This window comes from Mytilus trossulus, chromosome 4, assembly GCF_036588685.1.
Source record: "Mytilus trossulus isolate FHL-02 chromosome 4, PNRI_Mtr1.1.1.hap1, whole genome shotgun sequence".
NCBI lineage: Eukaryota > Metazoa > Mollusca > Bivalvia > Mytilida > Mytilidae > Mytilus > Mytilus trossulus.
The window spans coordinates 32,466,180-32,493,923 of record NC_086376.1 but is presented as its reverse complement, the minus strand read 5'-3'; the positions used below and the strand labels follow the sequence as shown (position 1 = coordinate 32,493,923).

Below are 27,744 nucleotides of genomic sequence, written 5' to 3'. Positions count from 1 at the left end.
AAAAATAATCATATGTCTGAGAGCGCTTTTCTGAATTTACAATTAGGACCACACAAAGTCGAATACTTGAAGACAGGGATTTTAAGGACAGAATGTGTAGAATTATGTATGATGATCAGCAAGATAAATAGACTTTCCCCGCGAAACAGGGCTCTTTTAATGAAATGGTAAGTATACGAAAACCAGCAAAAATCAGATGATACTCTACTGCACGATTAAAACTTTGTATCCGCAACTGTTGCGTTGCCGATTTAAATAGATTGTGATTTTTTTAACAATGTCTTCTCGCCTGCTACTAATTTGATTTTTTTTTATCCCTAACAACCAATTGAACAGATTTGCGTAAACACTTTGTTTTGAAATGAACAACGCGCAGTGAGAGATCATGGACTGTTCTGGGGATTAGAACACCCCTTTTCCTGCCGATATATGCTTTAAATTAGGGACATTTGGTCACCCAATCCCCTTTTTTCTTGGGTTTGAATCCTTTTCGGAAAATGGCTGGATCGCCCCCTGCGTCGTCAGTGTACTCTATATTACAATTCCATTAAATAGTACCAGTCTCGGAACAAGGGTTAAATTTAATTAATTTTTCGAGCATACCAGTTCCACCTATGTTCATGGAGAATAATTATCGACAATGCGAAAAAAAACTCCATACTTAATGATTCCAGGGATCTTGTTATAATAATTGCATGAAAAAAACCCAACTTGGAACTCGTTTGTTATTTTCTGTGTGTTGATAACATAGATAGAAAAATTTTAACTATTTGAGTACAGCTATTGCACATTTCAACTGAGCCTGGCGAACAGTATAACATATATTTTCGACACAGAAAAGTTCGTCGATAACCGGTTTTTTTTCTTCGAATAGTTGTGTTTTTTTCTATTGAAACCAAAAGGTAGACACAAGTGTTTGTCATATTCAGAGAAAAATAAAAAAGATTTCAACATTATTCCGAACGACAAGTCAGTGAAATTTAAGAATAAATAGCTCAAAAACACTCGTCCGCTGTATTTCCGCATTCTCTTTAAAACAAAATAAAAGAGAGAAAGTATGCCTTAGCATTAACATGCTCTATGGTTGATTGCACCTTTCTTAACTTACACAAAGTATTTCTGACTTTTTTCAGCAATTGTCCCAATCTATCAACTGCAACGACAATTGCGATAATTTGTGTGACTCATGTTAAATCTATTTCTAAAATAATGTTAGTTCATTCTATCATACTTCGTACAATGTCAGGATTTTCAATTTCGATAAAACCGTATGCAATAGTTAATGTTAAACACATTGCTGGAAAATATATTTGAAAACAATTATTTAACTACAGGAAAACTTCTCTATCGTTACATTGTTTTGGATCGACGATTTATTGGTACACTTTGAGAAAGCCCAAGATTTATATGCTACCTGTAAGTGAAATTGTAATCCTAATCGTAGGTGTATGAAAGTTTCCGCAAATGTCTATTATGCTTTTGCCTTATTACAAATGTCCTTTATCAGGTTGGTCAGGTTTTTTTTTAAAAAGACGTGATTCATCTTTATATACTTTACTTGTATTTATTGAGCAATACGTTTAATTGAATATTTTGAAATGAAATTCATTGTTGTTTGAGTAAAAAATTATTTTGATGTAAGTATCTGTAAAGTGTACTTTGATATTGTAACATGACCTGTTATCTTTGTATGGAAATTATTTTCTAACTTAGAAAAATGTGTTCCTGGTTAATAATGAACTGTTAAAAACTATAATGGTTTACTTTTTAAATTGTTATTTGGATGGTGAGTTGTCTCATTGGCACTCACACCACATCTTCCTTTATCTATATACACAAAAATACAGATATGTAAGGTAAATCAATAAAGAGAAGTCCATAATAGTTATCACAGGTACTAGGCTTTTCATATGAAACACCTGGCCTTGAAGGCATAAAACTTTGCTCAGTGCTCGGAGCACAAAAATCATGCTCGAAACATGAAATCCAGCAATTTGATAGGTTGATTTTCGAGTCTGAGTACAAAAATCATGCTCGGAAGTTTTATGACCGTGAGGCCAGACGCTCGTCTACTTAAGACTCATCAGTGAAGCAGACATCAAAATAGTTAGAAATCCAAAACAAGTAAACGGTTAAAGAGCATTGTGGACCAAACACTCAAAAAAAGTTATGGCAAATACAGCTTGGGTAATCTATCACTTAATATTTTGAATAATTAATACTTTTGCAAACAGTATTATAAAAATTACCATATAATTGATATATATTTAAACAGCAAAGTGCTAACTACTGGGCTGATGATACCATCGGGGACGAAACGTTCACCAGCAGTGACAAATAAAAACAAGAACTGTCATATAACTGACTTTGTACATTTACCGTAGAAATTGCGAATTAAACCTGGATTTACAGCTAGCCAACCTCCCATTTGTATTATACTTGTGTATAAAATATTTGATATGTACTTTCTCAAAATTCGGATTCAGCCGAAGGTTCTGGCATGAAAAAAAAGTAAAATCACAAAAATACTGAACTCCGAGGAAAATTCAACATGGAAATTACCTAATCAGATGGCAAAATCAAAAGCTAAAAGACATCAAACGAATAGATAACAACCGGCATATTCCTGACTTCGTAAAGACATTTATTTGAAAGGTGTTTATCCGTCATATATATTTATATAGTCAACCTTTCCATGGATAGACACAAGTCGATGTAGATACTAACGCCCAAACAGCGTAAATATACATCACAAATATACAAACACAAATGACTTAAAAATTCAAACAAGCATACCGATAATTTAGACAAAGACATCACCAAATGCAGTTTTGAAAATATATGTAGTATAGTAAAAACATAACATTAATAAACTTTTCTTAGAATAACTAACAAAAAATGAAATTAAGACAATGTTCAGTGTAGACAGAATGAAAACAACTGGACCAACTATCTGGATACACTATTACCGAGTTAAGAAAAGAGTTATACGACCCTAAGGAACATTTTTTAAATATGTGTTATCCGGAGGAAATTGTAAAGCTACTCTCTAACATATATTCATAAAGTTGAGAATGGATATGGGTGAAAATGTCAAAGGGACAACAACCCGAACAAAGAGCAGACAACAGCAGAAAGCCAACAATGGGTCTACTTTGCAGCGAGATGTTCCTCAGCTAACCCCCTTTTTTTAACCAGTTACGTGAATGTGGACGCAACATTCAACTCCAAAACATAGGAATGAATGAAGATAAAAAAACCATGCAAGACTAACAAAGGCCAGAGGCTTCTGAATTGGGATAGGCGCAAAAATGCGGTGGGGTAAATTTTTTTTTTTTTAGATCTACCCCCCCCCCCTTTATACCTCTAGCCAATATAGAATGCAGAAACACATAGCAATATGCACAGTATAACTTGTTTTAAAGTAGTCCGAGTCCGATGTCAGAATAAGTAACAAACGAAACTATGCAAATTACTATAAAACATAAATGAACATAGGACTCCAGACCTCAATTTAATTGATCAAAAGATTTTGTCTTCATCAAATGAAAATCAAGTACAATCCCTCCCGTTAGGGGTTTAGTATCGTACCATCATAAAAAATATGAAAAGAACATTACCCGTATCATGTCAACAACTGGTTTTAGAATACATGTGTTTAAAAATTCATAACTACATTTCTTTTGTTGATTCTGTACTGCTGTTGAGTTGTGTCTAGCATTTCGAAGCAAGATTGACTTACATCCATAAATTGACAAAGAGGGTTGGTTGTAACTAAAAAAAAATAACGACAAAACAGCTGAGTTCAGCTTCCCAATTGTGAACTTTCCATTTCTATGTAGCAACATTCCAATTGCGCCTGCATACGAAGTATATATCTTCCAATAGTCTATTTGCCAATTACAGATATTATACACTTTTTAAACAAATTAAGTCCTTTTGTCAATCGTAGACTGGTTCTATACCAGACAAAATTGGCTTTACCAATGCATATCCTGATAAGTTGATAGTGGTGTATCGGTGGTTTATCTAATTTTGCATGAAAAATAATTTCTGCTGACAAAAGAATTTAGCTTAACAATATATAAATGTAATTAAAAGATTTAAAACACAGAATGGCTACGCAAATTACGCACATATAAATTCCCCCTTTCCCCTAGCTCTCCATTGTCAATGAAAATATATGTCCTTCATAAGGGAGACAACAAAAAAGGGATCTCTAATGACAGAGTCAATTACAGGAATTAGAAAATAGATTATTGACACGATATTCCCGGTCTTGTATTCCCTATCATAATTGCCTTGATAGAGGGTTGCTGCTCACTTGGAAGCTATTTAGCAAATTTTATTTGAAATTTTAATGGGAAAAAAGACAAATATCTACATTCAAGACTTGAATTAACTAACATATTAAGTGCCATTTAGTGTCCATATTTCACTGCAATAAAGAAGTATAGGTTTTAAACAACTTTCAAACAGTTTTAAATGTGGATAGATAAATATATAAGTTTATCTGAGAATAAGAGCTTTCTAATGCAAAACATTGCCTTTGAAGCTTTTTTGCACTGATGATTAACAGGATAAGTGAAAATTCCTGAGAGCTTTAATAAAATACCCAGATATTTATATTCATTAGTCAAATCAACCATTGTTAACTGTGTGTTCATTTATTTTAAAGTTATACTTTTTTTAGGACTGTACCTGAATTAAGTTCCACTTATCGCAGTAAGTGTTGAGTTTGTTTAAACATTGTTGAAAGCCAGACTCAGACAGCTATGCATGAATATAGTTTATTTATAAAAGTTCAAGATAATAGATAACAGGGGCGGATCCAGGATTTCCAGTTAGGGGGGGCGCAATTTTTTATTTTCGCCGAGCGGAGCGAGGCGAAAAAATTTTGAAGGTTTTTTAGGTCAAATTTTTGAAATACTCTTCTAAAGGGGTGAAATGTAGATATTTCGAACTATTGTGTGTTAAAATTTATAGCGAGGAATTAAAGTTTCAAGCTGAAACCGCCTTAATTCACACCTGACAACAATCTACAGATAGACGGGCGGACAGACGGACGACAAGTTAGACGAGACAGATCACAATTGCTCACTTGACCAATATGTTTTTTCAAACGAAAAGTTCTACTTTTACCAGCTATTTTTAATTATCTGTTTTTCACTTTTTTGATTTTCGGGGTTTACTGTGTTCGCCACAAACAACTAAAATCAGAATGAGATGCATTTACGCAGTTATATTTATTTTCTTAGGATCCCAAGCATACGGTACAGAATTTGGCTAAATGTTTAGGTTGCAAGTGTGAAATAAATATAGACACAGAGATACAAATGTTTAAACTAACCTTTCGCTTGAAACAGTATTTCTATCTTTCATTACGGATATTATAAAAGAATCTCACATGCCGACTGTTTTCTTGACCGTGTCATGATGAAATTGTGAACGTGAGTAAGGGATGTTTTGGAACTTCGATTATCAAACAAATTGATTATAATAACCGCAAATACAATGTTAAATTTGATTTTACTTTGTCTGCTAAAAACCTATTATATTTGTCATCAAATGAAGCTCCGCGTTTGACACCTTCCTTTGAAATTATTTATAGAACTTTAATAAAGCGTAGGTCAGTTGATTAGTAATCACGTTGATTCTGTTAAACTGACTGTTTTATCTGGGAACAGTATATCTAACATATATATATGTTCCTGGTTTTATACACTTTGAATGTTAAAAAAGATTGAATGGTCTCTTCTGATACTTAAATATGTTGAAGTCAACCCATGCTTTGCAAATTTTAGGGGGGGGGGGCACGCCCGCCACGCCCCCGCCTAAATCCGCCCCTGGATAAAATCAAAACAAAATGGTAAGCATTTAAATTTTTAGTATTTATTTCAAGATTTTTAGGCATGAACATTATGTAGATCTGAACAAGCTAAACATTCCTGCATGTCTTTGTCAGATTTCCTCTATTTATAAAGTCAAAACACATTGTACCCCATTTTATATTTAAGCTATAGCTTCCTATGATCAGCCAGGATGATTGGTCACCTTTTGTGTAACTGAATACCCCAATGATTAATGTGCCCAAGATTTGTTTCAACTGACCAAGTTATTATAAAAAGCTTAGAGTAAAACCAAGAACGATAACTGTAAAAAAGTTAAATATAGACATTGGAAATTCGATAGATAACATTTCCTATTTAAAGAACGGAATGTAAGTATACACAAGTTTTAACTAAATATTACACGAGTAAGTCGTGTAAAATTACAACAAAGTATCAGACATTGCTGTGTTTACTTATATTTTGACCTCTTTAGAATTGTTATTGTAAGAGTCAATAAATTATGGTTTATGCTTTCGGTTTGGTGACATGATATAATTATGTTGTGATTTTACACGTCATCTTGTACGAAAATGAGAATAAAATGCTTCCTTTACTATATAGACACAATTATTGTTGTAATAATTGATATAGAAGTTCTGTTATGGAAATTAACACATTTCCTTATTAAACACATCTCGTCAGTAATGACAACTGTGCATGGGATGTATAATGCTTTCTTTCAAGTAAACGAGAAAATATATTTCATAATATGAAGTGTTATGTTATTATGTAAGAACTGTATGTATTAGATACACCCATAAAGGCGTTAGCCCGATATGGTGTATCTTATTTACTGTGATTGCAGCTACGATCGCATTCTATAATAAAGGGGAGTTTTTAATCAGTTTGACCTTATTTAATGAGAAGGTATTTTATGATAGAGCATGGCTAGTACAGGATATCGATTTGCATTCAAAGTCGACTCTAGTGTACAAATAATTGAGATTTGTGTTCCTCATACTGATAGCAAAATATACATATGCATATATATCATATTGCTTAGAGCAATGATTTACTCAAATTAACAACATTTCATAATTTAATTTGGCCTTGTCTACACATTGTATATATATATGTGTTTATTACTTTAAAAGGCAGCGGATGCAACAATGATTCACAAAAGCGCAATAAGGTTCACATGATGGATATCTACTTACAGGTAAATATATTGTTCTACAATATGTGTGCAAACAATTATACAATTTTCATTTCAATTCTTATCAAAATTCTGTGAAATAAATGAACGAATGGGCAATGAGTGAACAAATTTCAATTAAGGTTTTATTGAGCTGTTATAGGCGAAAAGGGACCTTAATTGCCACCATTGACACTGCGTTCCTTTTTCAGCCCTTCCATCATATAATTCTTCAGTCCATTTCATTTTCGTTTCCGCACTTTTACTTAAATTCCTGATCCAAACTTTATAAAACTCATCAACAATGCTATGCGACTGCCATAAAAGAGAGAAGAAAATGCAAAAACGGAAAATCCCTGATGAAATGGCAAAATCAGAACCTCAAATGCATCAAACGATTCGATAACAACTGTCTTATTTTTCACTTGGTATAGACAGTTTTACAGCCAGTACAAACTCTCAGTTGTATGACAGTTGTTTGAAATTCCATTGTATTGAAAACGATGTGTGAACAAAGTAAACAGACATGATAAGTAAAAGTGTTGATATACGAAACAATTGTGATGTTTGCAATGGACTGGCATTAAGCACTTGATAACATGATTATATGATATAATTTATTTTCATTGCAGCTATCAACAATAAATCAAGCAATACATGATTTGAAACTAACACAAATGGAAATATTGCGTAAAATTAACAAGAACAGGTAAGTTAATTGTTTCATAAACGAAAAATTTCTCTGTAAAATTCTTCAAGCTGTCATTTTGGTGTTTTTATTTTGTTTTTATAGGTCTAATTGAAGTTTATAATGTTTACCACATATTCGTATAATCTTATCAGAATAATTTAACCAACATCACATTTGTTCTCTGACAAAGTGTTATCTGATTATAATTTTAATTCTAATATTTTGCTGGTAACAGAGAATTTATGCATGATTTTTTGTTACCATACTTTTTTATATATTTTATTTTTTAGTGGAGACACGGACACTACTCAGGGTAACAGGCATTTCGAGAGTAAGTTTGAAAAATGGGCAATTACAAAACTATAACAACTAAATCTATATATATAGTTACGAATCAAATCTACTCTAACATCGTTAGATTGAGTTTCTAGGCACTTTATATATATATATAAATGAGGGTACTTTTTATATAGCCTTCCAAATACCGTTTTGTATATATATATATTAGTTCCAGACCATATGAGTATTTAGACCGTACGCGTACGGTCCGGTAAGAGCTGACCATACATGTTATTTTATCATATGGGTACTTACATGTAATTAAATTGAAACAAGCATTTATCACAATCTTTATTTTACTAGTGATTTTTAGTTTTACAAATTTTTATTGATAATTTATTACAATTATATAAAATGAACAAACGAACAATTGAAATTAAGTATTTGTTTACTTGTAAATCTGAATCCTATTTTGGTACTATCGCCCAAGGTGACACAATTCAAGTAACGTAATAGTTTTTACATTTTTATGTATGCAGTTCATGCATGTTCCTTTGCATTTGCATTTTGTGGTAAAGTTGCTAAATATGCCAAAATAATTGACCTCCCACATGCTATTTACTTCAGATATCTTCAATGTCAGTGATCACAATTCAATTAATGTATAACTGATCAACATGCAAGATACAATAAATTAACAGATTTAATTAGCGTGGATTTAAAAAAAGTTAAAATATAACGTTTTTGTTTCAATTACAATTGAACTTTTTTTTATATAAATTTGATAGTTAAGTTATGTTGATCTGCTATATGCATTTGTATCTTATAAACCTGATATTTTTTAATATTTTATATTATATTCTAAAATCAGTTGTTGAAAAGATATGGGTTATGTTCATATAATTTATGATTTATTGTATTACACCCCTAACGGGAGGGATAATTATTGAATATTTTTTTATGAGGTCAGTAGTGATAAAGTTACGATACTGTTGTAAAGTTATTTAGGATGGCATATTTCGGTATTGATATTAATTCACTTATAGGGTTTTTGCACCGGAAATAAAACGTTTCATTCTAAAATCAGTTGTTGACAAGATACGGTTTATGTTCATATAATTTATGATTTATTATATTACACCCCTAACGGGAGGGATAGTTTTTGAATATTTTTTGATGAGGTCATAATCTTTCAATCAGTTCAACTGAGATTTGGAGTTGGCATGTCAGTAACTGCTAGTAGTTAAATGGTTAATTTATGTATCCTTGTTATTTTGCCTAGTTTCTTTTGTTCTGATATTAGACTCGGACTTTTTTAAACTGACTTTTGCTGAGCGTATTGATATGTGTTTCTTTATTCTACATTGGCCAAATGTTTAGGGGGAGGGTTTAGATATCACAAAACATTTTTAATCTCGCTGCATTTTTTTCGCCCGTCCCATGTCAGGAACCTCTGGCCATTGTTAGTCTTGCATATCTTTTTTCAATTAATTCATATATGTTTTGGAGTTTTTATGGAGAGATTGTCCCGCTGCGTTGAAGACCCAATGGTGGCTTTCCGCTATATTCTGCTTTTTGGGCAGATTGTTGTCTTTTTGACATATTCCTTATTTCCATTCTCAATTCTAAATCAAATACTAAACATTTATTACTGTTGTAAACATGATAAAGCAATCATTATTTTGCCATTTTCGGAGTAAGTGTGCTATAATCACTAGTTCTTGCTTTCAACAAGTAAGTTTATAGAAATAGGCATGAGCCGACATGATATCCTGCCAAGTCATCTTAAAGAGGGATGAAAGATAACAGAGGAACAGTCAAACTCATAGATAGAAAATTATCTGACAGTGCCATGGCCAAAAAAAAAAAAAAAAAAAAAACCCAGACAGACAAATAATAATACACAGGCACAACATAGAACACTAACTAATGACTAATATTTGTCTTGATGTGCTCGACAAAAACATTTGCATTGTTTCTGTATTCTACTCTACAATGCGATAGTCTGTCAGTTTACAACAACTTTCAACAAATGTTTGCCACCTGTAAACAATTTTATTAAAACCATTTGCTAGTGGCCATTTAGTATTGCTGCGAGGTGAGAAGTTTGCGCCATGTTCAATGCACCAATTGATACTTTAAGAAATACAGCGTTGTTTGTTTTTTGTCTTTTTTTTGATAATCGGGTAGTGATAATGTGTCATTGTTTAAAACTCTATATCGCATAATTTTAAAGTTTTGGTCAGAAAAAAATATGAAATAACAATATTTTGATACAAATCATTAAATTAGTTTATACATATTTATTTGTAGTGGATTGGGAAACAAGTTTTGCAACTTATATTAATCCCTTTCCACTTTGCGGGTGCGGGTGCTGCCTTGTAGCGGCATTAGCCTGCTCTTTTTTAAAATCTACAAGGGTGTCTTTAACGGGCAAGATATATGGCTCTCTCTTAACACGGGTCAGCCATTTATCGTCCCCATCTTTCATTCAATGACCATGTTGATTTAATAACATCGAAAGATAAGCATTGGCGGAAGATCAAACAAATGTACTACGAACTATTAATATAAACATAGAACGTAATGAAGTCGACAGCCAATATATTTTTTTCCCCTTATCAGAACTAACAAGAATGTTCTTATCAAAATATACCCTATATGTTTTTTTTCATTTACATTTAGAACTTGGAATTATTTTATCGGTGCTGGAAGACAAATACGGAAAACATCATAGGGCATTAAAAGAAGTCAAGAACAATGTGATTACATTGCTGGAGAAAGTTGGAGAACTAACAACTGACATTAAAAAACTTCAACGGTATACGTTTAACACGAAGTCACGTAATGTTGAATTAGAGAAAACAACTGGTCAGGAAGACAGTTTACGAAATACTACTGTATCAAACCCTATCGAACAATGTAAAGCTATAAAGAATAACGAAGACATTGGAGAAATTTCTGAGGATGGCGTTTCAGTTGAGTCTATCGAATCTACCAATAGTCATTTTGAATGTGGAATTTCTAGTCATACTTCGTCTGTGCAAGCTCAACCTGAGTTTGACAACAAAGAGAATCCTTCATCCGAGAAGGTACAGACTTGTTATAAAACTAATGATACATGCGAGAAAGACAACTCTTCGTCAGAAGAAATAAAAGTAAAAAGTAGAACTTACGATGCACAAAATACAGACAAATTATCATCAGAAAAAACAGAATTGCAGGGAACACGAATAGATGAGAATATAATCGATTCAGATAACAAAGACAACAGAAATGTTTCACTGGGTACAGACTTGTCAGATCAGCGTTTACACAGCGATGACTATATTCAAGCTAATATCCCAAATCAACAATTTGTTGACAAGACGCCAGACAAGATAGACTGGACTGACACTGAAAGAAGACAAATAACTGAGTCCGAAATTAAAAGGTCACCTAGGAAAGTGAAAACCGTATGCAGAAATGATTTTGGATATAAAAAGAAACGGTCAAAAATGAAATCTGATAACCGTGTTGCTTATCATAATAATGATACATGTTTTCAAGGCAATAACATCAAGTCGGACGTACAGATTCCATCAGAACCAATTCCATCTTTCAATATCAAAGTTGAAAATTCTTTAGAAGAGAGGTTTGTAAAAAAGTTATTGACTGTGGAAATCAATAAACCTATGATCAAATTCATAAATCGAATAGTATTTAAAAAAAATAATAATAGAATGATTATTTGACACTTGTTTTTGCATACTTAAGGTGGTACCTAACACTACAGGAAGATAGCTCTGTAAAAATCAGGTAAACGTTTTAATCAAGTTGTATTGATAAGTAAACATAAAGCTTCTCAATGATCAAAATTAGTGTTTGTCAAACTGCTATATATCCAATTAATTTTTCTGAAAAAGGGGTTGGTTCAAATTTTCGAAATTTTTATATTTCTATATTTCTGTCAAAAGGAATATTTTGTAAAAACTTTTAGAAATTTTAACGATCCAAATTTATTCTTGTCAGGTAAGATCAATCTCATTTGTTTCCATAAATATTGCTAGCAGTTCAAAGACCGTATATACACTATAAATATATATGTAAATAAAAGCTAGATATAAATGTAAAAAAAAATCAGCCAATTGTTAAACTCTATACTTTTCATATGAAACAAGTATTATGCTGACTGTACGTTTTACAGGAAGTCAGATATGAGAGAGGTATCACCAATGAGTAAAATGCACCAGTTTGTTGAAGATCAAGTATATGGAATAAGTATGCTATTACATATTGATTTTTGATAACATTAAATGTGAATTATAGTTTAAAAATATAATAAATAAAATACAGTAAAGGTCTAAGAACCTTGCCTACGACCAGCTTTAAAACAAATTTTGAAGATCGACACGAAACTATTGATGGGATTGAAAGACCTCGTCCGTCCGTCAGGAATTAGTACACAACTAATTCATGTCCCGATTGCTTTCTATGTTATTTTTTTTTTATTTCAAGCAGGCACAGCTCTTTTGTTTTAAGTTCAAATAAAGGGACAATCATTGGTTCCCGAAACTACGGATGTACCAAAACAGGTACTCCGGGTGCGGGAATTTCTCGCTACATTGAAGACCTGTTGGTGACCTTCTGCTGTTGTGTGTTTTTTTTTTTTTTTTGTTTTTTTTTTTTTTTTTGTTTTTTTTTTTTTTATTTTGGTCGGGTTGTTGTCTCTTTGACACATTCCCCATTTCCATTCTCAATTTTACTTCAGATCGGAAAAATTATTTATTGTTGTTGGAGTTTTTTTTAACTTCCTTCTTTCAGATCCAGATAACATAAGCAAACCGAGAAATATAAGAGAGTGGTTGGCATACTCTGAGCAACTAAGAATAAATTGTAAGTAGAAAAATATTTGATACCATTGTCTTGTAAATTTTTTTTTTTTTAATACAAAACAACAATATTAACCTATAACGAACTTAGTTTAAAGATATTGTTCAGTTCTTCTTTTACTTACAATCAAACATACCTCTTGAAAACTCCTAGATACTCCAAGTCTGGTAAACCGAAGATTCTGCAGAATGTGAGAATTACCTATTTGTTTGTGAGGGTTTGGAGATGATGGTTTATTTAGCAGTTATTTGTTGGGTTTAATTATATTATGCTATATTTTGCTACCTTTAGCTTTGTGTACTGTTGCTTAAATAAACAATTAATAATTTTAAACAGGGTATCAGAGCGAAAAGTAATTCTCAAATTGGTAAAAATTTGAAAAAAATCATTTGTGATAATATCAAACAGTTGACCCATACATATCAGATTATGCTGAATGAATCTTCTCTGACAAAAATTCCGAATTCTCTAAATTATACATCTTGGATCAATTTAATTGAGCTATTGCTACAAGACCAAATTGGTCTAAAGATACTTTTTAAAATTTTGTAACAAACAAAAAAAGGAAATTAACGATACCAAATTTTTTTAGGACTACATTATACCGCTGTTTAAAAGTCTGGGTAACAAACCAAACCCGAGATGATGTAAAAAATGCTTAGATGTCTTTCTATGTAGTGATGTTATACTCGTGTTTCAAAAAAGGGAGAATGTTTGGTACCATATAAACGTTTAATCCGCTGCAATTGTTTGCACCGGTTCTAAGTCAGGAATCTGATGTTCTGTTGTTCTCGTCTGTTTTTGTGCTTCATAAGTGTTTCTTGTTTCTCGTTTTTTATATAGATTAGACCGTTAGTTATCCCGTTTGAGTGGTTTCACACTAGATTTTTGGGGGCCCTTTATAGCTGGCTGTTCGGTGTGAGTGTAGGCTCTGTGTTAAAGACCGTATCGTGACCTGTAATGGTTTCCTTTTATTAATTGTTACTAAGTCTCATTGGCACTCATACCACATCCCCTATATATATTATATGCATTACAGTTGAAAAAACCGTTAAACGTTATTTTGTAGTCGGGTTCTGGTCAAAGATTGCGTAGTTAACGTTGCCCCATGTTCATTTCTTGCATTTTATGGTCTTGTACATTGCATATTACTATGCAGTGCCTAGATTAAAAAAAAAACAACCAAGAAATTATAATTCATCCTTTTTATAGCTTTAGTTAAGCTTCAGTCTGGCACAATACAACGTGGAAGTCACGGACATGATATAACATTGGTATTAGATTGTTCTGGACGAATGCGAGGCAAAAAATTTACTATAATGATCGAAGCAGCAAAAGAGTATGTTAATGGTATGTTCCCTTAATTAAAAACATGACTATTTTATTTCTTCAGTAAACAAATATTTTACTTTATGTAAAATCTTTTTGTACATTGCATGTGTGTATCTTATATCAAATAAGAAAGAGATGGAAAAGGAATATTAGTATACCGAAATGGGTGCTAGTATCAACCAAAAAAAATGAATTTGAATAGAGAAATTGACAAAAGTTACAGGTATTTAGCATGAAATATCACTGAATAAAACCTGCAAATTTGTTCAACTTTCAATGTTTGTTTTAGATTCCCTTACATTTATGAAAGGCGGAGAAAAATAGTTTCCAACCTGTTGAATTGCAATCTGTTTTATAAACTGTAGATGTTCAGCCCATTAACATACATTACAATTATTGTCTGTGTAGTTAAGCTTTTTTTAATTTAAAATTCTTACGATTAGAAAGTTTGGGAATTCTATGCAGAGTAAGCAAGCGTTCGCTTATTTGTTAATATTTCAACCCATTACAGAATGTCACAACATTTTCTCGTCTCTAGTTAGTGTAGCAGTATAATAGTTAACAATGTTCGTACTGAAAAGAAAAAAATGATTTTAATTTAAGACTGCTTGTAACAGCTCAAGTAGCAGAAGCACTTGTCAGTGAGGCATAGACTAACTTGGTAATAAAATGTTCTTTATTTTGTAGGCATCAAACAAGTTAGAAGGACAAGATTGTTAGAGGATAACATTGGCTTGGCTGTTTTCGGTGGGACATCTGGATTACTTGTCGAATCAACATCTAATTATGACCTAGTCTTAGAGCAAATTAGTAAGGATAATAGCACTGAAGTCAAACTTCATTAAAATATGTATAAACAAAACGTAAAATATCCAAAATACATAACTGCAAGTATAATTCAAAACAGAAAGACAGTAATCAAATAAGAAAATCAAAAGCTCTAACACATCTAACGAATGGAAAACAACTATAATTTTCCTGAATGTTTTATTCTCCAACTTCTATGACAGTCGCATAACATTCCTTTATATTGATAACAATGTATGAAACAAAACAAACAGAAATAATTTGTAAATATTGCAAAATAGGGGACATCAGTCAACATTGTGTTATGAACTTAATCGCTAAAAATATGTCATTAAAGAAAAACAACATGGCACATAGACACTGATAATGTATAATATAACCTTAGCTTTAAACTACTACAGTTCCCCATAATTGCATGATTTTTAGTTATAAACGAGAAGATGAATGGTAGTAAAAAAAGGAACAGACAGACGTCAATATTAGAAATTTGATAAGACAGTTACTGTTGTAGACAAAACTTGTGAGTAGTCAATAGATAAATTCGAATACGATCAGATCAGAAATACACATGTATTATTTTTTTTAGGTCAGCTGCGACCTGAGGGAGAAGCACCATTAGTTGGAGGATTACTGATGGGACTTGCTGGTGTACTTGGAGGTAATTATATATTATTTAACATTGGTACCAGTAAACTACCGGAACCATCCAGTCAAGATAATAAAAATTATATTAAAGCGATTGGATTAAAACTAATCATCTACTTCTAAGATCATCGGCAATAACACGTTAATTATTTTTTTTTTACATTATGGGTTGAGAAAGGGTTAAATAGTCAAAGAATTTGAGAAATATGCATAAAAAACTTTAAGGTTTTCATTTGTGTTTAAATGGTTAAAAATTTAACGTATTGTGTAGATACTTGTATTGTTGAAAACTGTATGCTGACTGTTGATGCGTAATTATTATTTTGTCATAATTTAAACACTGAACTTTCCTGATTTGAACTACCCTATATTCACATACTTTGTTTTCCCTGTACAGCTGGAGCTACATCACAAATATTGGAAACTGAAGTTCCTGGATATATGATAATCTTTACTGATGAAATGTCTGGAAAAACGTCTACAGACAAGGAGAAAGAATCTGGCATTGATCCATCATATCTAACAGGAAATTTTCATGTACATATTTCTTTTAGAAAAATACTAGAAATGATAAGGATTATTATCTTATAGAACAGAACCTTTAATATTTTCAAACAGAGTAAAATGTTTAAACATTCAGACCAATGACATTAAACGTATATTACATACGAAATACACTTAGTTTACGGACGTTAAATTGAAGGTAAAAATGTAAATATTAAGACAAATAATAATGAAGGAAGTTAAAGAGTCATTTTTCCAATTGCTTAAATGTTTCGAAATTGGAAAATTTCCGGTGCGCTGCCATAGCTCATCTTCTATATTGTGCTAGTGACCTTATACGATAAAAAAATTAGATGAGAGTGATGCAATCTTCATGCCTTATATATCATGTACTGTATTACGACGCTAGATTGAAACTGACAAGGAAAGGTAACACCCAGCCACCCAAAACTTTACCATGAAGCCAAGGCGGTCGAGTGGTCAAGCGCGCCGAATACGGTGCAGGCGATTTGGTATCATGATATCTCAGTGGCATGAGTTCGAATCCCCGCAAGGGAAGAACAAACAATTTGCGAAAGCACACTAACAGATCTAACATTGTTAGGCTGATGTTTATATAAAAAAGAAGATATGGTATGATTGACAATGAGACAACTGCCAAAAAGAGACCAAAATGACACATACATTAACAACTATAGATCACCGTCCGGCCTTCAACAATGAACAAATCTCATACCGCATAGTCAGTTTAAAATGCCCAAATATGACAATGTAAAACAATTCAAACAAGAAAACTAACGGCCTTATTTATATAAAAAAAAATAAACGAAAAACAAATATGTAACACATATACAAACGACAACCACTGAATACCAGGCTCCTGACTTGGGACAGGCACATACATAAATAATGTTGCGGGGTTAAACATGTTAGCGGGATCACAACCCTCCCTAAACCTGGGACAGTGGTATAACAGTACAACATAAGAACGAACTACAAAAATCGGTTGAAAGGAGCTTAACTCATCAGATGAACAAACATACAGGTAGACGTGGCCGGGTACTTATATATCCTGACAACACAATTTGAAAGAAAGAATGAACAGATCTGAGAGTACTCGCAGTTATCTGCCAGCTAGAATCATGGTAATAGAATTAGTAGACAGCTCTCTCACAAGCAAAACATATATGGGCATACACTACAGGCATTGGGACACATTCTACTGAATCCACACAGCTCGAGTAACAAACCTTGCACGAGTTGCATATATATATATATATATAAATAAGTCTAAATTGAAAACTACGTTAGAATAACCGCAATTTTTAAACGTGTGCATGTTAAGTAATTTTCTTTGTAGAGGGGTCTAAATGCAGCACAAACAACATTTTCCAAAAAGACAAAAAGAGTGAAAAAGTATATTTCAACGAAACGCATTTGACTAACAGGTTGAACAACTGAAGTTCTAAACCCAGCATACTGCCATGAACGATTGACAAATAAATTGATCACAAAGATGTAACAAAATAGATCTTTATATTAATTCAATACCAAAACAGAAAACAATAAACTTGCGGCAAATATGGTAAATCACAAACATGAGGTGCTAAAATTTTGTGTAAAAAAAACCAGATTCGGATTTCGACAATTACTGTCTCTTCAGTGATGTAAGGGATCGAACAGGTATTTGAAACACCATATATTTTACCGCAATTAAGGATCGACTCTTGAATTTAATAGAGTCAAAAAAGGATGAATGGATCATATAAACCGGAGGGAAAATGATACAAGCCCTAACGAAAAAATATAAATAAATCTAAATTGAAAACGAAGTTCAAACCTATGATTGCGTTGGATAAAAAACGCAATTGTTATACGTGTGCATGTTGGTGACCTTCCGCTGTTGTTTTTTCTATGGTCGGGTTGTTGTCTCTTTGATACATTCCCCATTTCCATTCTCAATTTTATGTAAAGCTAATTTCGTTGTAGAGGGGTCTAAATACATAATAAATATATATAAATAGATTCTACCATTGCGCCGAGAGTGATACGAAATGTATCTATTCCAGACAGTTAAATTTCAAAATTTAAAACGAGAGGCTCGCCGAGTGTTTTAATTAGTTAGAATGAAATTGTCCATAATGGATAAATATCGTGTCGCACGAGATTTTGTGGTGGAATCTGTTTATCTAATGATATCTAGACGATATGCAGACAATACTTAACCTTCTTTTTGATTGACTTGCAATAAATCATAAACATTATGGGGTTAAACATATGCTCCCATCTGGATGAATATGCCTTGGTCCTACTATTTTTAAAGTCAGGACTTGTTGAATGATGATGCTTATAGATAATTTTCTAAATTACAATTATTTAGTGATACATTATTGTTTTGATATAGACAATTTAATTTTTAGATATACTAATAAGAAACAACACTTACTGTGATTCTAGCACCGAAAACATATTTTGTTAATTGCAGAAACAAGCAGAAATGAGTGGTATAATATTACAGATAGCAAGCCATTCGATCAAAATATTTTATGTACCAATTGGAGAGAATACACAAAACGAAGTAAGTTATTATATAACTATGTTACATGATAAACAAAAGCTATTTCCAATTATCGTGTAAGTCAAAAATAGGAGAACAGAAAATTGAGAAAAAATCAACAAAAAAGTGACATATAAAAAATAACAGGGACAACAAAATTGAAATAGGTTTTACGAGTTTTTGATTTAAAAAAAAAATCGCTGTGAAAAATATTTTTTCATTTTTTTTTACAAACATAATGTATTATTTTGATCATTCAGAAAAAGCTGAAATTTTATTTAAGGTAATGGAAACGGCAGTACGCGAGACTAAAGGTAAAATAATCCATTTGTACGAACTCCATCGACTAGTCAAATTGACACAAGTACTGGTAAATATACACTTTTTATGCTCTTTTTTGTAATTTCACATGAGATTTTGTAATGTAAATACTACTACCTTAACTAGTGATGGCTGAAATGTTTTTTGATATGATGGTTAACATTAAGTCTCTTACCTACACAAATAGAATTGTAACATCCTTTTCCTTTGTTTGTTATAATTTTAATACAGTGCAATTTAAGAATATAGTACAAACTTGTATACAGTTATTAAAATATTCAAATATATACTGATTGAATGTCAGTTGTTACTGTATGTCTGTGACGTGTGATTACGCAGTTTTGGCTGCCTGTTCCCTATTATTGTCACGTTAATCATTACAATTTCATAAATGTGACCTACCGAATAAGACTATTTACCAGATTTGTTATCTCATAAGCAACACGACGGGTGCCACATGTGGAGCAGGATCTGCTTACCCTTGCGGAGCACATGAGATCACCCTAGTTTTTGGTGGGGTTCGAGTTGTTTATTCTTTAGTTTTTTATGTAGCTGAGCATTTGGTTTAAAATACTAATTCGAAACTTTTATAAGAAATGTAAAATTCGAATTTAAAAGTGAGAATAGAAGGAATATATAACATACCAATCAGCATGTAAAGGAAACACATTATGTTGTTTTGATAGGCCTCAATATATGTTTCGTATCCAGATATGAAAGAAGTCATTTGTATAGCTATCAAATACATTGACAGACTTTACATACTGTTTTTTTTATAGATATTAGCAGCACAAGTAGCGTCTGATTTAAGACACACCAATCCTCACCCAACTGCTGAAGATGTCCGATTAAGCATATACCAAAAAACATCAAATCCAGACGATGCACATGTACGTTTGATTATCTTTAAGATGGGTATTTTTCATATTATGAAATATAAAGAACTTTGTATTTTTTCATTTTATCAATCAAATTAATAAATGTATTAATCAGTATACTGAATATACAAAAATAACATGCTTAGTGAAATTTGTATTTTAAATGTTTATTATTTTGTTTGACATGTGGAAATAATGCCTATATAATTCATCACCCAACCCTCCAGTTTTTGTCGAGTTTGCGACTTTTGTCGCAGAAATCTCGACAAAGGAATAGTGATCCGGCGGCTGCGGCGTTAACTTAATGTTTTAAAAGGCGGAAAACTTAGATGCTTCATACTTTGTACATAGATGCCTTTTTTTTACGCAGTTTCTGTCTGACACATGTTCATTTTCCTTGACCTCATTTTCATGGTTCAGTGACAACGTGATTTTTTTTAAAAGATATTTTGTAATGTTAATTTCTCCCTTATTTTGAGTAATAGGATAACTATATTTAGTTTGTGCGTGCCTTGCAAGGTCCTCATGCCCGTCATCCATTTTTCACTTGACCTCAACCTCATTTAATGGATCAGTTAACAAGGTTGATTTTGGTGGTCAAGTCCTTATCTCAGATTCCATAAGCAGTAGGTCTATTATATCTGGTGTAAAGAAAGATTGTAAGTTGTTAATGTTCAACTGGCAGGTCTCATCTGACCTTGACCTCATTTCCATGGTTTAGTGGTCAAAGTAAAGTTTAAGAATTTTTTTTTTTCTAATACTATATGCAGTAGGTCAACTATAGTTGGTGTCTGAAAATTTTTATGATGTGCATGTCAGTCTTGTACGTTTTATCTTACCTAGACCTCATTTTCACTGTTCATTGATCAGTGTTAAGTGTTTGTGTTTTTTGTCTGTTTTTCCTAAACCATAAGTAACAGGACAACTAAATTTGTTGTATTACAGGATTGTAAGCTGTACATGTCTGTATTGCATGGTTCATTTGACCTTGACCTCCTTTTCATGGTTCATTGGTAAATGTTTTGTTTTGTCTGTTTCTTAGAAACAATAAGCATGATAACCAATTAGGTCAACTATTTATAGTGTATTGAATGATTGTAAGGTATAGATGTATTTCTCCTAAGGTTTATATGACATTGGTTTCATTTTCTTGGATAATATTAAGTTTTTGTGATAGTTGTAATAAGCTTTATATTTAAGATTATCAAAACAATATCAATTAATGGTTGGTAAAGAAGGCAATACATTTTTTCGTGCGCACTCTTGTTAAACTAAGGGTGACGCTCACATAGGAAATTAAAATCAGAGGCAACCATTTATGTGTAGATACTTTTTAAAGCCTTTTCACATTTTCTTAGTAGATACTAGAACACACCCGTAATATCGCGGGTCTGTAACTAAATTAAAGAATATAACTATGCGTAAGCCTTATTTAAGTAATGATATTGTCATCTGATAAAGTCATGCCTATTATAAGATGCACAGTTTTCTCTGCTTTCAACAACTTTCTGTTTGACCCGTAGACCTGGAACTTATCAAATATTGGTATTATTAATTTTATTTGGAAAATAAAAAGGGCCTGGAAAGGAGTATTTTGTAATCAACAGCATTGTCTTTTATGAGTTATAAAAACAGTTGAACTCTTTGATTCGCTGTTTCACGTCATTCCGGCTAACAAATTGAAAACTGTACATGCTGTACCTATACGCCTTATTTTAAGTCCAGATTTTTATTATTCGTATTGTCATCTTAGAAAGTCTATAATGAAATACATGATGCAATATATTTCCCTAGGATGACTGTGTTGATCTAGTTTTGGAGTTCGTTAAACCAATGTCTACTGAAAGAAACCGTGGTTTATATAATGAACTAGTGTGCCGAACGCTACAACTTGGTGACCGAGTACGACGTGGTCCTGATTGGAGGTTTCAAGATCAGGATTCTGGTCTTGATGGAACAGTTGTTGGACAAGAACCTGGCAGTAGTAAGATTAATGACTTAAATACAATATGGCTGCAGGAAGTTTGCTAGTCCCCAAAGTCATTAACAGCTCAGTGGACATGATTTATGAAACATGAGCAATACGACGGGTGACACATGTGAAGCAGGATATGATAGCCTTCGGCATCACATGAGAACACCCCTAGATTTGTGTAGGGTTTGTGTTGCTCAGTCTTTATATATTTATTGGATTTTTTGTGTGTGTACTATTTAAATTGAGAAGGGAAATGGGGAATGTGTCAAAGAGACAACAACCCGACCAAAATAAAAAAACACAACAGCAGAAGGTCACCAACAGGTCTTCAATGTAGCGAGAAATTCCCGCACCCGGAGGCGTCCTTCAGCTGGCCCCTAAACAAATATATACTGGTTCAGTGATAATGAACGCCATACTAATTTCCAAATTGTACACAAGAAACTAAAATTTAAATAATACAAGACTAACAAAGGCCAGAGGCTCTTGACTTGGGACAGGCGCAAAAATATGTATGTAGGTCTTTTTCATTTTTAGCCATTATGTTGTTAGTTTATTTTCGACTTATGAGCTTGAATTTCCCTCTGATATCATTGGCCTCTGTCCTTTATTTCATGTAGGAATTTTTTATTTCTATTTCAGAAGCAGTTTGGGTTGAATGGGATAGTGGTCATTTAAACGTATATATCTACGACGAACTAAACAATATTTATAGTATTAAAAAAGTGCATGAATCGAGAGTGTTATTTGATGAAATGGTTGCCGTTGGATGCAAAGTGACACGAGGTATCTTAACAATGATAAAAGTTTTAAAATAATACGGTCGTACTTAACCAGAGACATGTATACTGTATTGATATGACTAATTTTAGTCTTAAACATTAAATATATCGTAGTGTTACTAAATATTTTCCATTGTACATACGCAATCGCAATTATGGAACCAATGCATTATTATACTAAAACTATCCTGTATGCATTTTTCAAATACGAATCTGTAACGTATTATCGCAAATTATAATTCTTTCAGGGATTGTTGATCGCAATTTTATTAACTTTGTTTGTTATCAAATATATTTTTTCTAAGAATCAGTAATTAATATTTACCTTCCAGTGCACGTTGTTTACATTTTCATGCATTGGTTTTCGTTCGCTCTGGCATTGAGCAGTGGCTGAATTCATAACGAGAGGACTCGTAGAAAAAAACCCACTGCATGGCGAATAAGTGAACGGGAGGACAACAATTCAAAAAGATTGCTGAAGATTTTGATTATGCGAGAACCCGTACGAAAAACTTGACACGTACTCCAGCCGGACAGTAGCCGTACTAGAACCGTACTTATAATAATCATTTGGACTTTTCTTTGAATTGCTTATAATGGATAACCCGGCTGGACTTTCAGCGAAATTAGCCGTAAACCGGCTCGAAATATTTAAATTAGCAGGAGTCCGGTTCAGAAAGTCCAGCTGGACTTTCATAAAAGTACGTCTGAAAAATCCAGCCGGCATTTCTGGCAAAAATATGGCCTCTATAAAGTTCAACCGGACTGAAAAAAGTCCGGCTGAACTTTTAGAAGTCCAGCTGAACTGTTAAAAGTCCAGCTGGAGTTCAGAAAGTTCTGTTTGACCTTTAAAGATGACCTCAACAGGGGCTGATCCACACAAAAAGGGGGGTCCAACCCGACAGAAACCTCCCTCTTGAACCACTACTGCTTAGTCTGTCTTCAGATGATGGATTCTTCTGATTTGATATGCATTCCTTGTTATAATCTGGAAATAAAAAACAAAAAACAAAATCAGATGCCATTATGCTTATTTCTTTTTCTTTTTACTACTGTCTTAATACTGGCAAAACCAAGAAATAGGGAATTGTGAAGCCTTATGCTTACTCCTAAAAACTTGTGGTGATAATTATCATGATTGTACATGTATAATAGGCCTAAATAACTTTAAAGTGCATAAAAATAAAGTACAGCTTTGGAAAGTACTAAAACTGAATTTTTTTGCATGAATAACTATTTAATGTAGTATTTTTTTAATTCTTTTTACTCTTCAAAAATTAAAATAAGCTATTTATAATATTGTAACTATTTCATCAATAAGTTGAAGAAAAAAGAGCATATCAGATAATATCACCAAAATGGTGGAATTCAATTACATTGTACTTACCAGATTTCGAATATGCAATCCAAAATACATGCATTGCCAAACAGCATTCTTCCTAAATTGCCAGTTAGAAGGATCCATCTTTTCTAATTTAATGTGAACAGAACTACTTCCAAACATTTGCTTTACATCCAATATAAATTTCTCATTTTCTTCAAGAAAGAAGACACATCTTCCTGTTTATTCCAAATTCAAATTGTGTTGTATTGCAACACATGAGGTTGTTTAAGGAGCTGTGAAAAACTTGCTTTTTATGACTGCTTGCATATATGTCTAATTTTGATTATGTGATATTATATATATTAAAAAAAGAAAATCAGTAATCAATTTATTCAATAATGAAATGTTCAATAAAATTGATAGTAATTGCAGAAATATGTATTTCGGAATGTGTTATCCTTCAAATGGCCTCATGATCAACCTCTGTGTAGATGCTACTTCCTGTGACCTGTCCAGACTGAGGTTAATTGAAAACAGATGTTCACTTCTACATTTACAAGACTATTGCTATTAAATCACTGTTATGGCTCAAGTTTCTAATTGATGTTATAGAATGATGATAATTATTAATTTTATGCATTCATCTCATTAAATATAAATATAATAGAAAATAAATAAATTTATTTAACCTTACTGACAGATGTAATTTTGCTAGGGGTTTTATTTCATGAAAAAGTAAAAATGTTTTAAATAATTGTTGAAAATATTAACTGGGATATAATTCAATCAAAAATAAGTCACCTATATTAAATTTCAACTTTCCAGTTAATTTACAGTCTTATGTTGAATATTCAATGATGGAATTGAAAATATAGGGAAAGATCAAATTTTTATAGTTTGATCTTAAAGTATAATATTGTAAAAAATATGATATCATTATTATAACTCGCGCATTTTCATTTATAACTCTTTTCTATTTTTAAAGAAATTAATTGTTCCTTTGAAAGAACAGAATCCTTAAGTCATGCAAACTTTTTATTTCTGTTAGGGAAGATTTGGCTGATGAAAATTTTCTAAGTCTGAATTCCTGATCAGAAATGACTGTAAAATTGTCTAAGACAAAAATCCTGCTGTTCATTCTACAGAAAGAATAAATTTCCTCAAAAGTCCAGCCGTGTTTATTTTCTTGTCAGAATTACAAAAAGTGCGGTTGGACTTTTAAGAAAATACCGGCTGGCAAATAACCAAAGTATAAGAAAAAGTACCTGTACGGCTCATGTCAGACTGGACTTTCAAAGTCAGACTGGAATACGTCTCAAGTCCAGCTGAAGTCCAGTTGAACTCAGGTTGAAATTTTCGTACGGGAATGTTCCTTGCAAAAAATTTCACGACACTTGTATTATAGTAGTACACAACATGTAGTTTCAACATGTTCATATACGCCAACAGATATATAATAATATAGAAAAAAGAGTTATATTACTACAAGATTTATTGCCTTGTACAACAAGCAAAAACGTAGATACGAAATAAATGTTGCATTAAAAACTCATTAAATATACTTGGATTCTTATGCGGTACTCCAGACCAGTAAACACGCGTTTTAAAGTTTCAAAACAGCTGGATTAAAATATGATATTTTAATATTTCGGGAATCGAATATTTACTAACCATCAATGTGTTTTGGGTCGAAATCTTAAAGTGGTCACAAAAATGTATTTGCGAAATTTCATTACTCACATTGAAATAGTATGCAAATAAGAAAACACTATTGAACATTTAAACTGTATTCCTATAAAATTTCAGATTTGAAAAAAGAACACGATTATCCAACTTATTGGTTAACTCAATTATAATACAATCAGTTTCACATTTTATATTATTATCTAAGTCACTATTTTTATATATGATTATTTATATTCCTCATGTCATATTTAACGTTAAACTGCATTTCTGAACTTTGCTTGTGTGCTTTTTATTATTAGGCAATGATTGGACATATGACAATGCCGATGGTGGACCTGGGACAATTGGGACAGTGCTTAAAGTAAAACAGGATGGATCTGTTGTTGTAAGAATAAGTAATGATAAATAAATGTTTTGGTTTAATGCTGGTTTCAAAAACAATTCGTATGTTACAAACACACCTTGTGTGTACAGAAATCGAAAACGAAATTGTAAAACTTGCAACAAATGGCTCCGCTAAATGACTGAATTACCATTACTACCTTTGGTTTTTTTCCGGCACTTTTCATGAACTGCTTATCTTAAAAGATATCAATTTAAATGAAAAGAATTATTTATAGTACTGTCTTATGTTGTGCGTGTACACCACTGGCCCTGATGAGGAATGTTGGAAAATGTTATTTTTCTCTCTCGTTAAAACAATAAATAAAAAAATTATGTTTCCTTGCCGAAACCAATTCACCGACTGTTTAGTGAAAGAAAGTATATTGAAAGCAATATGAAGATAAACAAGTACACTATTGTCAGTTGGGATGTTTTCAGGTCCGCTGGAAATTTAAGAATATTGGCGAATACAAAATGGGAATGAATGGATTATTCGAAATTCAAATATGGTAAGTATATTATATGATGACGATGCTTCTCCATTGATAAAAATATTCAAAATCAAATTGTAAATTTAAAAAAAAGTAAAATACTTGTGCTAATCAAAATCCACGAAATCTTATAAATTTCATTAGTTTTTTTTTAATCAATTATCATTTTAGGTGTTTCTTTGAATATTCAGTCAATTTTGATAAAGATTTTCTATCCGTAAGAAGAAAAAAATATTTTAGAATTTATTCCTAAATTAAATCCAATTTGTAAATGTTTTTTTTTCTCATTTCAGTAACGATTCATCGACTAGTCAACCCTCGTATAGTGCAGATATAACCAACAACAAATACCAAAGTGCTGATTTTTCCTTTGAGCATTCTGATGCTGATCATCTGAAGAGAACAAGTGCAGCTAATACCGAGCAGAGCAATGAACAAGGAGAAGGACGTTACGATGACTATTTCCTGGATGTTAATAATGAAAGTGGTAGGGTTAAAAATCACAAATGTATTTAACAATGTATTTATTTGATAAAAACAAATTTACAACTTTATCTTTTGATTTTTGCAATTTGATTAGGGACTTTCCGTTTTGAATATTCCTCGGAGTTCAGTATTTTTGTTATTTTACTTTTTACAAGTAAAAGATGATCGAACAATTTAGAAGTGTAAATATTTGGAAAAAATGGGACGAAAGCTATTGGAGGGACATTCGAACTCATAGATTGAAAATAAACTGAAAAAAAAACATGGTTAACATGGTTAAAAAAGACAAAAAGACAAATAATATAACTGCAACACAACACTGAAAACTAAAAAAAAAGCAACACAAACCCAGCCAAAAACCTAAGAGGTTTCCATTTATTCTAATGGTTTTATTCAGCAAAAGATTGAATTCAATAATTCAGATGCCCGTATATATGAAGCAAATGCAGAATTATGGTGGTCAGAGAACCTTTATAAAGATATTTATATAAATATATACATGTACCGTTTTACAAGTACCAGTCCAACCGTGAGCTAACTAGACCCCTTATCGTTTTAAAAATTCCTGATTCGTATCTAAGAGGTTACTTTTACGTTTAATACAAGAGGTCTTGTTCAGTCTCAAATTGATGATGTTCCCCTTTATCTTTTTTTATTGTTTTCTATCTTGATTTGTATATTTATTTTTTTCCCTAGATTTAAAC

At 32.1% G+C, this 27,744-nt stretch overlaps 1 protein-coding gene across 1 annotated transcript; it reads left to right on the top strand.

The window, feature by feature from the left end:
* The first annotated feature begins 6,142 nt into the window (after positions 1–6,142).
* Positions 6,143–27,070, top strand: LOC134716557 (uncharacterized). Its single transcript, XM_063579568.1, has 19 exons — positions 6,143–6,220; positions 6,986–7,050; positions 7,659–7,735; positions 8,008–8,048; positions 10,682–11,630; positions 12,183–12,256; positions 12,800–12,871; positions 14,081–14,218; positions 14,888–15,010; positions 15,594–15,665; positions 16,050–16,189; positions 18,642–18,734; positions 18,997–19,083; positions 19,814–19,924; positions 21,707–21,896; positions 22,530–22,673; positions 25,979–26,064; positions 26,502–26,572; positions 26,848–27,070. The coding sequence occupies exons 2-19, from the start codon at positions 7,030–7,032 to the stop codon at positions 27,068–27,070; spliced, it is 2,712 nt and encodes a 903-aa protein (XP_063435638.1). The 5' UTR covers positions 6,143–6,220; positions 6,986–7,029.
* The last annotated feature ends 674 nt before the right edge of the window (positions 27,071–27,744 follow it).

Coding starts and splice junctions, on each gene's coding strand:
- LOC134716557 (XM_063579568.1), top strand. CDS start 7,030: ATGATGGATATCTACTTACAG. Junction 7,051..7,658: donor TGATGGATATCTACTTACAG/GTAAATATATTG, acceptor TTTTCATTGCAG/CTATCAACAATAAATCAAGC. Junction 19,925..21,706: donor CAAATCCAGACGATGCACAT/GTACGTTTGATT, acceptor ATATTTCCCTAG/GATGACTGTGTTGATCTAGT.